Source organism: Suncus etruscus, chromosome 4 (assembly GCF_024139225.1).
Source record: "Suncus etruscus isolate mSunEtr1 chromosome 4, mSunEtr1.pri.cur, whole genome shotgun sequence".
Classification (NCBI taxonomy): domain Eukaryota; kingdom Metazoa; phylum Chordata; class Mammalia; order Eulipotyphla; family Soricidae; genus Suncus; species Suncus etruscus.
This window is the reverse complement of record NC_064851.1, coordinates 84,969,445-84,983,321: the sequence shown is the minus strand read 5'-3', so window position 1 is coordinate 84,983,321 and position 13,877 is coordinate 84,969,445. Positions and strand designations below refer to the sequence as shown.

At 34.0% G+C, this 13,877-nt stretch overlaps 1 protein-coding gene across 1 annotated transcript; it reads left to right on the top strand.

Annotated features, from left to right (window-relative positions):
• The first annotated feature begins 5,388 nt into the window (after nt 1-5,388).
• LOC126006031 (heterogeneous nuclear ribonucleoprotein F-like) lies at nt 5,389-6,692 on the top strand. Its single transcript, XM_049771362.1, is given in 3 exon segments — nt 5,389-5,664; nt 5,666-5,800; nt 5,802-6,692. Coding segments are annotated over 3 exon segments (1,239 nt in total). The 5' UTR covers nt 5,389-5,451.
• The last annotated feature ends 7,185 nt before the right edge of the window (nt 6,693-13,877 follow it).

Genomic DNA, 13,877 nt, shown 5'->3' with positions numbered 1-13,877 from the left:
AAATTAATAGATGGAGGCTTATTCCCTTCATCTTGTGGAATTACTAGCTGGATCAGAGTATTTATATTCATATTTTAATCCTTTAATCTAGGAATCAGTGTATGACCCAAGGCAACAATTTAACAGCTTGCCAAAACTAAGCCTGGGCAGATGGCAACATTGATCCGTTTTCAGTGTCTCAAAACTCCTGGAAATTTCTGTTGCAAGATCCTGACAAAGGAATTAAGACCTGGAACATAAGAACTTTCAAATTCCTGGTGGCATTACTTACTTTATCTTTAATTCAAGATATGGAGCTATTTGCATTTGCATTTTAATAAATTTTATATAAATGCACACACATACACACATATGTATGTAATATAAGTAACAATATAGATGGACATTAATTATATAAATAACAATATAAAGGCATTACAATATAAGTAACAGAGTAAGGTTATTATAATATGCTCTCTCAATTCTCAGTGGTGCCAATAACATGCCACTCTAATAAATTTTTTTAATCCAGGTATTATTTTATTTACTTATCCACTTTAATTTTACTTATATTGTTTGCAATAATGTCTCCAGCATGTAATGTAATGTATTTATCAATATCATCATTCCTTTCTCTACATATGTCTCAAGGTCCCCTCCAGTTATCCTTATTGCACTGTGGAAAACTAATAGCTTTAAATTTAATGATTATATATTGAGTCCTATTTTTAGAGTAGTGTGAACACTTTGTTATTTATTTGTTTGTTTGTTTGTTTTGTTTGATAATCACACTTAAAGATATCTAGGGTTTTTTTTTCCTGTCTCTTTGGTCAGGAATTACCCGAAGCAAGAGACAGGCTACAACAGCTGAGTAAAAAGCATAACCTCCTGTTTTCTCTTCTTAGGCCACAACACTTGGATTTTTATATGCATGGTCACCTCATTTCACCATCAGCAAAGTGCCCAAGCCATTCTGTAAGATTTTCTTTTGTCTTTCTGTTTTAACTTTGCTTGTTTATATGTCATTTTTGTGCATTTGAGCTCTAGAGATTGTGTAATTTATTCTGTATTTTAGAAAAAAAAATCCTATCAGTAACCTGTCAAATTTTTCTTAGTAGATAAAATCTTCAAGGTCTTGCTTTCAAAAAGGATGGCAACACAAGACAACGCAATGTCAAGTTCTGTCTGTGACACTTGCCATATTTAAAGCAGTTGTTTTTTGGATAGTAAGCACTCAGATGTATGGATAGAATCTCTGAAATTTTTTTTGATTCTCTGAAATTTTTAATGCCTATTCTTGTGTTTGCCTTGCTTATTCATGCTTTTCTCACTGCTATTTCTTTAATTTCTTCTCCTTTATTCAATTCAAATTTTTATTTTATAGCCACAGTTGTCCTAGATCTTTAAATAATCTTTTGATATCTAGTCTGGGGAAAGAGTAGTGAGATTAAGGCACTTGTCTTGCGCCAAAATTTAGTTCTGTTCCCATGACATATGACCTTTGACTGTTTCCTGAACACAGAACCAAGAGTAAGCCCTGAGCATCCCTGAGTGTGGCCTAAAATCCTGGTGATGCCTAAGACCCTAAATCAGGGGTCTTCAAACTACGGCCCCGCGGGCCACATGCAGCCCGCAGAGGAGTCTGATCCGGCCCGCCAGCAGTGAGCGCTGTTTGGTTGCCAAGATACCTGCCAGCATATACACTCAGTGTATATCCAAATATCAGGAACCATGCACTCAAAATGGTAACCATCTTTGGTAGCACGTATGCCTGTGAACAGACTTTTTCAAGAATGAAACATCTGAAATCTCCAACCAGATCAAGATTAACTGATGCCCACTTGCATCACTTGTTACGGCTGGCAGTGACAAATATGGAACCGGACATTGACCATCTCATTAACCAAAAGCAGGCCCACAGTTCCCATTGAAATACTGGTGAGTGATCTGTTTATTTATAAATGGTTTTCATTTTATTTATATAAGATATGTGCAGTGTGAGTAGGAATTAGTAGCTCATATAGTCCGGCCCTCCAGCTCTCTAAGGGACCGTAATCTGGCCCCCACTTTAAAAAGTTTGAAGACCCCTGCCCTAAACAAACAAAATAATAAACAAAATACTCTGTCAATAGTATCTGAGGGTGTCTGTTAATAGTTCTATCTTCATTACAATAAATTTAATTTTTGATAGTTTTTTTCTTCCAACTTATTCCTTAGTTAATTGAGAACAATAATTACAAAATAAATGTAAGCAAATAAAACAAGTTGGCTTCCTTAATTAATTTTATATCCTATATTCATGACCTTATTAATGCTTTGACCAATTTATTACTTTGCTCAAAATTAAGTTTCTGACAAATTACCTAAGTTCACTTCCCATTTCTCCAAAACACAGATCCCAATTCACTCATGTAGATTTTTATTGTCTGTTTGTACTGAGCTCTAGATGTTCACACCACCTTTCACTACTTGGCCTTCTGAAACACTATTTTCTTCCAAAGACAGTCTGTACATCTATCACTTCTAGTGTCTTTAAAAAACTTTAAAGTTTATATATGTCTCTCTCCTCTGTACATTATTAGCTGTTAAATCAAGTCATGTAATAAAATATATAAATGATTAGACCAACTAGAGTGTTATCTATAAGATTCAGACTTCTCTGAGGTTGCTTTGATACCATCTATAGCCAGATAAGTGGTGATTGCCACACAGTAAAGAATAATTTTCTTTCAGTGTCAGAGAAACACACTGAAGTAGATATGATATAGTTTCTCAAAATACAAATGCTAGTATCTGTATGATGAATTCTAATCATCTGTATGAAAATTTATTTTCCATATTCTATAACGTACTGTTTCTTGCTAGAATTATCATGGTTTAGTTAGAATACTAAAAACATAGACTTTTTTTTACCCAAGTTCCCAACAACACATGAGTGGCTAAAGAAGTTGTGGTAGATCTACACAATGGAATACTATCAGCTGTTAGAAAAAATGAAGTTATAAAATTTGTCTATTCTTAGATGAACATGGAGACTATTATGCTGAGTGAAAAGAGTCAGTGAGAGAAAGATAGACACAGAATAGTCTCACTCATCTGTGGAATTTAAGAAAAATAAAAGACAGTATGGTAATAATACCCAGAGAAAATAGATATGAGGGCCAAAAAGACTAGCCCATAATATAAGTTTACCACAGAGTGATGAGTTAAAGAAATATCTACATTAAAAACTACCATTACAAAGTTAGTGAGAGAGATAAATAGAATGCCTGTCTTAAATAGATGCAGGAGGTGGGGTAGGAAGAAGATGGGGAGAAGGGGGGTGTACATTTATGACTGAAACCCAACTGTGAACATGTTTGTAACTACAGTACTTAAATAGAGAAATTATAAAAAAAATGTTTGTTTTAATTGAGGTTTATTTGACAAAAAATAAAATTCATTTCAAGTGTACAATTTAACTACTTAATATTTATATGTGTTGAATAGTGAATATCATTTCAAATCATATTTGTGTCTATCAGTATACAAGGTTAAAATATTTCTTCAGGATAAGAGAAATAGTACAAAGGATTAATATGCTAACTTCAGATGTTGAAGTTCTGGGTTTTATTTCAAGCACCACTTGGTTGCTGAACACTGCTGCTCACAACTCTCATGCAATGTGCTGAGACTAGATTAACCACTGCCAGGTCTAGGCAGAAACAAAATATAAACAAAACTTTTTCTTGTACTTGTAACTTTCAAGCTCTATTATCTAAACAATGTTCAAGTATGCAGTATAATATTTACATTTTACAGTAACATTTAAATATGCATACGATATGTATCACATTTTTTACAATATTCACATATTTTAATAATAATTACATCTTACCATATGTACAATTCATAACATGAATCTTATAGACAAAATTCATTTTTAACTTAATTATATCAATTGGTATTTTTAAAATCTTGAACTTCTAGGTTCTTGAAATGTAAATTTTATTTTAAAATTTAAGGCATAATGGTTTACAAAGTTGGTCATAATAGAGTTTCAAACATATGATGTTTCAACAGTTTTTTCCACCAAAAGTGTCACCTTCTATCCACCAAAGACCCAAGGTTTCCTCCCACCCTCTAGCATGCCTTTGTAGAAACATTACTTTTAGACTTTTTGCAGCTACTTTTTGCAAAATAAAAAGTAGAACAAATCGTAATTTACACAAATGATAAAATTTCCATTCTTCAAAAACTCTGAGAATATTTAGCATTTTTAATATGCATTTTCCATTGTTAGAGATAAAACATATTTCCATTGTTAAGGATTAAATTTCTTTCATTTTATAATTACAATAAAATTTGTATTCTTATTTTCTCACTTATGAGCAGTACTTATACTTTTATCAAAATATGTTTATGTTATTAGACCTTTGACTTACATAAAATTCTTAATTTTAATAATAATAGTAATGTTATTATGAAGACATGGCACATACATTTTTCACCTTTGATTATTTTCTTAGAACATAGCCTAAATAAAATTGCTAGACCAAAGCATAAAACATAGGACCTTTGATAGTGGTGATTTGACAATGTAAAAGTACCCTCTTGATTTCTTTTCAACTGGTTATTACATTTCTTATTAAAGTCATTAATTGTACAAAAATTATTTAATAAGTGTGGCTGCTACTTGCTGAGAAACCCAGAAGTCAATTTGAATATTTTCCAATGTTACAATGAGGGATTAGAGAGGATTAAGGGTTAAAAAGGAGGGTTTGTGAAGTCTATTTCATTTGTTTTAAAATGAAGTGTTTTCTTGATTTCACATTGAAGTCATGATTTTTTTAAATCACAAATCTTTACTCCTTTTATTAGATTCTACTCTATAAAAGGAGAAGAAGAAATGCCTTGTTTTCTTACCAATTTCAACTCCTTAATATAGCACACCAACTATTGCACTTACTTTATGATACAAGTTTGAATACTTCATATTTTACTATTTCATTCTAGGAGATGTTAGTGGTATTTTAAATAAACCTTTTACTAAAGGTCCTATTCCTCTCTGTAAGTTCTTGGATTTTTATTAGTACTTGAAGTGTACAGTATAAATTTAATTTCTCTACTAAAATGATAATAGCACTGACATTTTCTGAAAATTTGTTCTTCAAATATTTCCTTTGGGAATTGTGATTGGCATGGGGTGTCTCGCTTTGGTAGTTAAATTGAGAGGGAATCTCTTTCAGTATGATCTCATACTGTCAAACTATCTCATACTATCTCATATTATCAAAATTCTTTATAGGCAAAATTCTTTATAGGCAGCTCTGTGAGCTGCCTTCAACTCTGCACTCACACCTCGGCGCTTGGGCCAGGACCCGACCCTTAGTGGACAGATCGTTGCCTACCAGAAGCGTCTCCCATACCATCTTGAGCTTTTAAGCCTCAAAAATCTGCACCCGTTTGTTTGACATCTGCCCGATAGTGTCCATGATGCTGGTCCCTGAGGGAGGTGAAGGCTTTGCGTTCAAGCTCCGTGGCTTGCCATGGTCCTGTTCTATTGAAGATGTGCAGAATTTCCTCTCCGACTGCACGATTCATGATGGGGCCGCAGGTGTTCATTTTATCTACACTAGAGAAGGCAGGCAGAGTGGTGAGGCTTTTATTGAACTTGAATCAGAAGATGATGTCAAAATGGCCCTGAAAAAAAGACAGGGAGAGCATGGGACACTGGTACATTGAGGTTTTCAAGTCACACAGAACCGAGATGGATTGGGTGTTGAAGCACAGCGGTCCCAACAGCGCCAACACCACTAATGATAGCTTCGTGCGACTTCTGAGGACTACCATTTGGATGCACCAAGGAAGAAATTGATCAGTTCTTTTCAGGGTTGGAAATTGTGCCAAACGGGATCACATTGACTGTGGACCCCGAGGACAAGAGGGGAAGCCTTAGTGCAGTTTACCTCACAAAGGAGCTAGCTGAGAAGGCTCTAGGGAAGCACAAGGAGAGAATAGGGTACAGGTATATTGAAGTGTTTAAGAGCAGCCAGGAAGAAGTTAGATCATACTCAGATCCCCCTCTGAAGTTCATGTCTGTTCAGCGGCCTGGGCCCTATGAACGGCCGGGTACAGCCAGGAGATATATTGGCATTGTCAAGAAAGCAGGCCTGGATAGAATGAGATCTGGTGCCTACAGTGCAGGCTATGGGGGCTATGAGGAGTACAGCGGCCTCAGTGATGGTTATGGCTTCACCACCGAGCTGTTTAGGAGAGACCTCAGTTACTGTCTCTCAGGGATGTATGATCACAGATATGGAGATGGCAAGTTCACTGTCCAGAGTACCACTGGGCATTATGTCCACATGAGGGGGCTGCCATACAAAGCCACTGAGAACGACATCTACAACTTCTCTCCACTCAACCCAATGAGAGTCCATATTGAGATTGGCCCTGATGGAAGAGTAACCGGTGAAGCTGATGTTGAATTTGCCAGTCACAAAAAAGCCATGGCAGCTATGTCCAAAGACAGGGCCAACATGCAGCACAGATACATAGAACTCTTCTTGAATTCCACAACAGGGGCCAGCAATGGGGCATATAGCAACCAGATGATGCAAGGCATGGGGGTATCTGCCCAGTCCACATACAGTGGCCTTGAGAGCCAGTCTGTGAGTGGCTGTTACGGAGCTGGCTACAGCGGCCAGAATAGCATGGGTGTATATGATTAGTTTTCCATTTTCAATAGGAGCATTTGAGTTATTTCAATCAAATTTTCAGCCAACAAACAGTGAAAAGCAGTTATTTCTATAAAGGAAGCTGTGGGACCCATTTTGCACCAGGAGTTTGTGAAATCTGGATTAAAAATTACCTCTTCAGTGTTTTCTCATGCAAACTTAACGTTTTGGTAGTATACTTCAAAGTGATGTTATATGAATTAAAGTAGTTTTGAGTACGTATGTTCAGTGTGGGTATTTTACACCACAAATCCAAGAACACATTGGGGAGACATGCTTTTTTTTTTTTTTCCGGAAAATTCAAGGTGCTGGATCCCTAATTCAAAGAGGAACATTTCTCATGTTTGTTCTTTCAAGTTGTTTTCATTTAAAATCTTTTAGGTTAAGTTTAAGCTTTTTAAAAAGTTAGTTTTGAAAATTGAGACACAATACTAATACTGTAGGAATTGGTTAGGCCTTGACTTAAACCTTCCTTTGTACTATGATTTCCTTTTGGGTGTATTTTGCTAAGTGAAACTTGTTAAAAACATTTTTTTTGTTAACTAATTTTTTTTCTTAAAATAAAGAAATTTTTCACAATGACTGGCACAGAGTATCTACTCACCAAAAAGTAGCAAAATGGCTGGTTGGTTGAAGAGGATTCCTTTTAAATAAATACTTTACTGTGGATTTCAAAATAGTTTTAGGGCATGAAGTCTTGTTTTCCCTTATTCTTAAGATGAGGCTAAATTAAAAGATTTTTCTTAAAAAAATTCTTTATAGACAGCTGAAATTATAAGGCAAAAAATTAGTCAGGATGATTTGGAAAACAAAAATTGAATTTTCTAATGCTATAGTAGAAGCTTAATCCTTTAATCCTGGCTACTGACAACTGGTTAAAAACTATGTTTGAGGGTGTTGTTTGTCTTACCTAAGCAATCAGTAAAGAAGTGAAGTGTATAGGGTCTAACTTTTTATAAATTTGTAAAAATATATTCATGATTCCTTTATCATATGACTTTTTCTCAAAGATTGAACAGAAAACACATTCATAACACTAGTATAATGTGTAGGGCTTTTGACTTGCAGTTGGCCTACTGAAGTTCAGTCTTTGGCATCCCAGCTGGTCCCCTGAACACAGCCAGGAGTAATTCCAGAGTTCAGAGCCTAAACATCACCTGATGTGCTCCAAAATTAAACAAAACAGAAAAAAAATCACTGATCAGAAAACAATAAAAAAGGATGCCTTTTCTGCATGGCCTATATGAATATAAAGTTGAGGGCTGAGTAAACTGAATTATCATTATCTATAGAGTTTCTGAATGAGGATGCTGGAGTATGGGTGTCTACTCTTTTCTGAACTGGTTTTTAATAATGAGATACCAAAAGAAATCTATTAAGTCATAACATCTAGAAGAGTCAGTTACACTCAGTTGTGAAATATATTATGATCATGTGGGAAAATATATCAACTATCTCTCCCAAGGTTTGTTTTTGGTTGTTAATAAAAATACATGATGGGGAAGTACTTAGTTGAAATTTTTCCAGTGATTGAAATGAAAATAATTCCTTTTTTTCAAGAAGTAGAAAATAATAAAAGTTAGGATGAAGTGCCCACTTTTATGCGACGACAAAAATGCAAAGAAGATGGCATATTTGAAAATTTGCAATTATAGGCATATTAGATATAGGCATATTATCAAACATATGTCAATTTTAACATGAAGAAATTATACTCTCATTAGCAACGATAACAAAAGTGCAACAAAAGAAAATTTAGATTAAATTATTGATAAAAATAATAACAAGTAAAATGGGTCAGAGCTTCACCCAAGATGAAAGTGTACCCTAAATTAGTTATTTTAGTTTTTCTCATAGTTTAAGATGTGACCTTTGTTCTGATTAAATGATTAATACATATAAGCAAGGTAGACTTTAGGGATTTATATATCAGAAACTTCAATTTAGAGAAAATGAAGAGATTGTGTTTGAAATTTTCTAGTTTCTGTATAATGTCCAGTGCAACAGGATCATTTGATTTTAATCATAACACTAAATATAAATAATTTTTATAAAATATATACTTTCATAATGAGATGGCACTGCTTTCAGTTTTACACTTGTAGTTAAGCAGACTATTAAACTGAGTCACAGCTATTATGAAATTTAAGATAGAGGAAAATTTTATAAACAAAAACATGTACCTAAAATAAATAAGATAAAAGTAAACAGGATGAAGCAACTACATTCAATATATTGAATGGAATGGATCAAGAGATATGAGGTCTACTCCATCTGCCTTTTACATTTACTCCTTGATCCAGCAAGCAGGAAAATCTAAGTCAACTTCAGTGTAAAAAGATATTATGCAACTTTTTTGCTTTTATCTACTTATAATCTTACCTAATCTGAAATATTATTACTTTAGGTTGTTCAATTTATTAAATAATTCAATGACAGTTTCAGACCCACATTTCTATTTCTGGAGTCAAGGAAGCAATTTCAAACTTCCCCCATTGTTCTTCAGAATAATCTCTATCTTATCATTTCTAATCAAACTTTAGTGCTAAATACCTGTCATTTCTAAAAATTTGGAAGTTTTTAGTGCTGTAAGAGAAGTTATTAATGAACCCCTTTCTTCATTTGTAATAAAAATTAAAATTATAATTTAAGATAATATTTTGATGCATCTTTGTACATTTATTCTTAGTTTACTATATTATAAACAAAATCTATGACAAATTTATAGTTAATACTGAATAAATGTTAGTTAAATACAGAAATGACTATCAAAGACTTTTTTGATTATTTTCATGTCATGTAAGTGTTTCCTCAAAACTAGTAACTCAGAGAACCAATATAAATCCAATACAAATGTAAGCACCTTAAGTTACACTCATTGCAATCATTCTAGCACTATGAAAGGTGTTCTTATAAAATTTTTTTGGTTTTTTTAAATAATTGCAGACCAGAATAAAACCAAACAACTCTAAACATCACTAATTTTTACCAAAAAAAAAAAAAAGTGGCCCAAGAAATCTGGGGAATCTGATAAGAATAATACATATCAGGTCCTGACCTAGAAATAAGAAATCATGGTCTGAGTTGTTTTTAGAGAAGACAAGTCAATTTTATTGAGAAAAACTTAATTAGAGATATGTGAGAGGCAAGTGGAAATATAGTTGTTCAAGAAAGAACACTGACCTGAAGTAACAAGTTCAAAACCTATCTTTTTAGCAAGACCCTCAAATGATATATAAAGACAAAATAATAGATTAAGTTATCATATATAGAATTAAGTAACCAGAATGTTTCTAATAATAGGATGAGGTTATCTAGCTTGCACTAAAATTTAATCCACCTTTCTTTTCTACTTAACAAGCTTCTATGTATTCTGTAAATTCCACTCTAACATTGCCACTTCAATGAGGACTACACTGCTGATTGCCTCAGTTCAAAGGTGTTTTACTTCCAGTCACTATAATTGATAGTATTATATACTTAGTTAAGTATAATTAACACAAATATGCTTTTTTTAACAAATATTAATAAATTTTCTTTGTAAATTTATGGTTACCTATGTCATGATAATCACAATTTACATTTTAGCCCCTTAAATATATTAATTTTCTTAACTTTGAAAAGCTATGAGAATGTTATCATTTTCCCACTTTCAAAATATGAGTTAAATCTCACTAATTTAAATTAATATATTAGGAAGCAAATATGGTGCACAAATTAATCTGGTTCTAATATTAGATTTTGAACTAAAATGTAGATTATAACCTAGTTTTATTAATATTTTTATTTCCAAATCTTCAAGCTAATACGTCAGTCATACCTTTTCTTAAAATTTTGTTTTCTCCTCCAGGACATTACAGGCATCTTCAAGGAGGAAACTGCACTCTCCAAGCAAGTGAAAGCAGAGATTAACAGATGGAAATATATTAAGCTGAGAAGCTTCTGCACCTCAAAGGAAATAGTGCCCAGGATACAAGAGCCACCCACTGAGTGGGAGAAACTATTCACCCAATACCCATCAGATAAGGGGCTAATCTCCAAAATATACAAGGCACTGACAGAACTTTACAAGAAAAAAACATCTAATCCCATCAAAAATTGGGGAGAAGAAATGAACAGACACTTTGACAAAGAAGAAATACAAATGGCCAAAAGACACATGAAAAAGTGCTCCACATCACTAATCATCAGGGAGATGCAAATCAAAACAACGATGAGATACCACCTCACACCCCAGAGAATGGCACACATCACAAAGAATGAGAATAAACAGTGTTGGCAGGGATGTGGAGAGAAAGGAACTCTTATCCACTGCTGGTGGGAATGCCACCTAGTTCAACCTTTATGGAAAGCAATATGGAGATTCCTCCAAAAACTGGAAATCGAGCTCCCATACGATCCAGCTATACCACTCCTAGGAATATACCCTAGGAACACAAAAATACAATACAAAACCCCTTCCTTATTCATTGCAGCACTATTTACCATAGCAAGACTCTGGAAACAACCAAGATGCCCCTCAACAGACGAATGGCTAAAGAAACTGTGGTACATATATACAATGGAATATTATGCAGCTGTCAGGAGAGATGAAGTCATGAAATTTTCCTATACATGGATGTACATGGATTCTATTATGCTGAGTGAAATAAGTCAAAGAGAGAGAGAAAAATGCAGAATGGTCTCACTCATCTATGGGTTTTAAGAAAAATGAAAGACATTCTTGCAATAATAATTTTCAGACACAAAAGAGAAAAGAGCTGGAAGTTCCAGCTCACCTCAGGAAGCTCACCACAAAGAGTGATGAGTTTAGTTAGAGAAATAACTACATTTTGAACTGTCCTAATAATGAGAATGTATGAGGGAAATGGAGAGCCTGTTTAGAGTACAGGCGGGGGTCGGGTGGGGAGGAGGGAGACTTGGGACATTGGTGATGGGAATGTTGCACTGGTGATGGGTAGTGTTCTTTACATGACTGAAACCCAAACACAATCATGTATGTAATCGAGGTGTTTAAATAAAAAATTTTTTGTTTTCTCATATAATAAAGTTATTTTCTTACCTAAATAACTTTGTGTCTTTAAATTATTAGCAAGAATACTACTAAAATATCCTAGATATCTCACTATTTCTTCTTGAAATAAAATGTCTTGCACAAAATTAAGCACTAAGTTTGAGTTTAAGGGAACTTTCTAGGGCCTAGATAGTGACCTGAAATGCACTAATTTTGTCAACTCTCCTTTTTGCAGTAATAGTTCAAGCAAGTGCTTTCTTAGGTTTCTGCTAAACTCGGCAATATACTGCAGCCTCTGGGATGATCAAAATCACCTAAGCCTTAATTAGTTGTTACAATGAGCATGGAAGTTATTTTTTTATTGCTGCAATATTTTACTTAGTACAATAGCAAGATATGAAAACAACCTAAATGCCTGATATATAATATATATAAATGTATATAATATATATAAACTTATATATCACAACTTCTTTTTTTTTTTTTTTTTTTTTTTGGTTTTTGGGCCACACCTGGTGGTGCTCAGGGGTTACTCCTGGCTGTCTGCTCAGAAATAGCTCCTGGCAGGCACGGGGGACCATATGGGACACCGGGATTTGAACCAACCCCCTTTGGTCCTGGATCGGCTGCTTGCAAGGCAAACACCGCTATGCTATTATTTTTTTTTTTGGTTTTTGACAACTTCTTTTTTATATTTTATTTAAACAACTTTATTACATACATGATTGTGTTTGGGTTTCAGTCATGTAAAGAACACCACCCACCACCAGTGCAACATTCCCATCACCAATGTCCCAAATCTCCCTCCTCCCCACCCGACCTCCGCCTGTACTCTAGACAAGCTTTCCATTTCCCTCATACATTCTCATTATTAGGACAGTTCCAAATGTACTTATTTCTCTAACTAAACTCATCACTCTTTGTGGTGAGCTTCCTGAGGTGATCTGTAACTTTCAGCTCTTTTCTCTTTTGTGTCTGAAAATTATTATTGCAAGAATGTCTTTCATTTTTTTTTTTAAACCCATAGATGAGTGAGACCATTCTGCGTTTTTCTTTGTTTCTTTGTTGTTTTTGTTTTTGTTTTTGTTTTTCTTTTTTGGGCCACACCTGGCAGTGCTCAGGGGTTACTCCTGGCTATCTGCTCAGAAATAGCTCCTGGCAGGCACGGGGGACCATATGGGACACCGGGATTCGAATCAACCACCTTCGGTCCTGGATCGGCTGCTTGCAAGGCAAACACCGCTGTGCTATCTCTCTGGGCCCCATTCTGCGTTTTCCCTTTCTCTCTGACTTATTTCACTCAGCATAATAGATTCCATGAAGTTCTGTGTCAATAAGAGCTTGTCACCTCACTACCCTCCAGTCCCCTTCCTCTTTACAGCCTCTTTCAAAGATCCTACAAATGCGTTTGATGGCAAATATATTTTCTGGGAGAAATTTTATAAGAGATTGTAATTTGACCCCTTTTATTGAGTTTAGTAAAAATTTCATTCCAGAGATTTAAAGAAAGACAGTTGAATGGGAATGGAGAGATGGTATAGAAACTAAGACATTTACCAGGCATATATCCAACCCTAATTAGATACCAGAATCATCATGTTTTGACCCCAAGAATTTCCAGGGGTCATTCCTGCATACAGAGCCAATCAAGGCCAGGACTAGTCTCTTGTACAAGTGGGTATAAAACACAAATACCCAGTAAAAATTTTAAAAAAGATAAACAGATGAAAAAATCAAAACATGAAGGCTATGAGAATTAAACAATGTAAGATCAAAATTAAAAAAGCATAATGACATTTATATACTCAACAAAATATTATGTTGTGATAGTAATCCATATTATATCTATTGATATAATATTATTTTATTAAAATTTTAATGTCTACATTTCCCCCAAATCAGATAAATACAACTTAAAAATAGATACTAAAATATTATATAGAATCAACCTAATAAAAGATTACATTGGGATCAGTCCAAATGGCTAATTACAATGATTTAATATCAGTAAGTAAAATAACTATTTGTGATTTGATTTACTTTGTATCAAATATATTATATAAGATATTACAGAAATTTTAAGAGGTTCATTATCTATCAACACTAATTCAAGTTAAACACATTGATTTATCAATCTCAATATGTGTCTAAAATTTTTTCAAAAT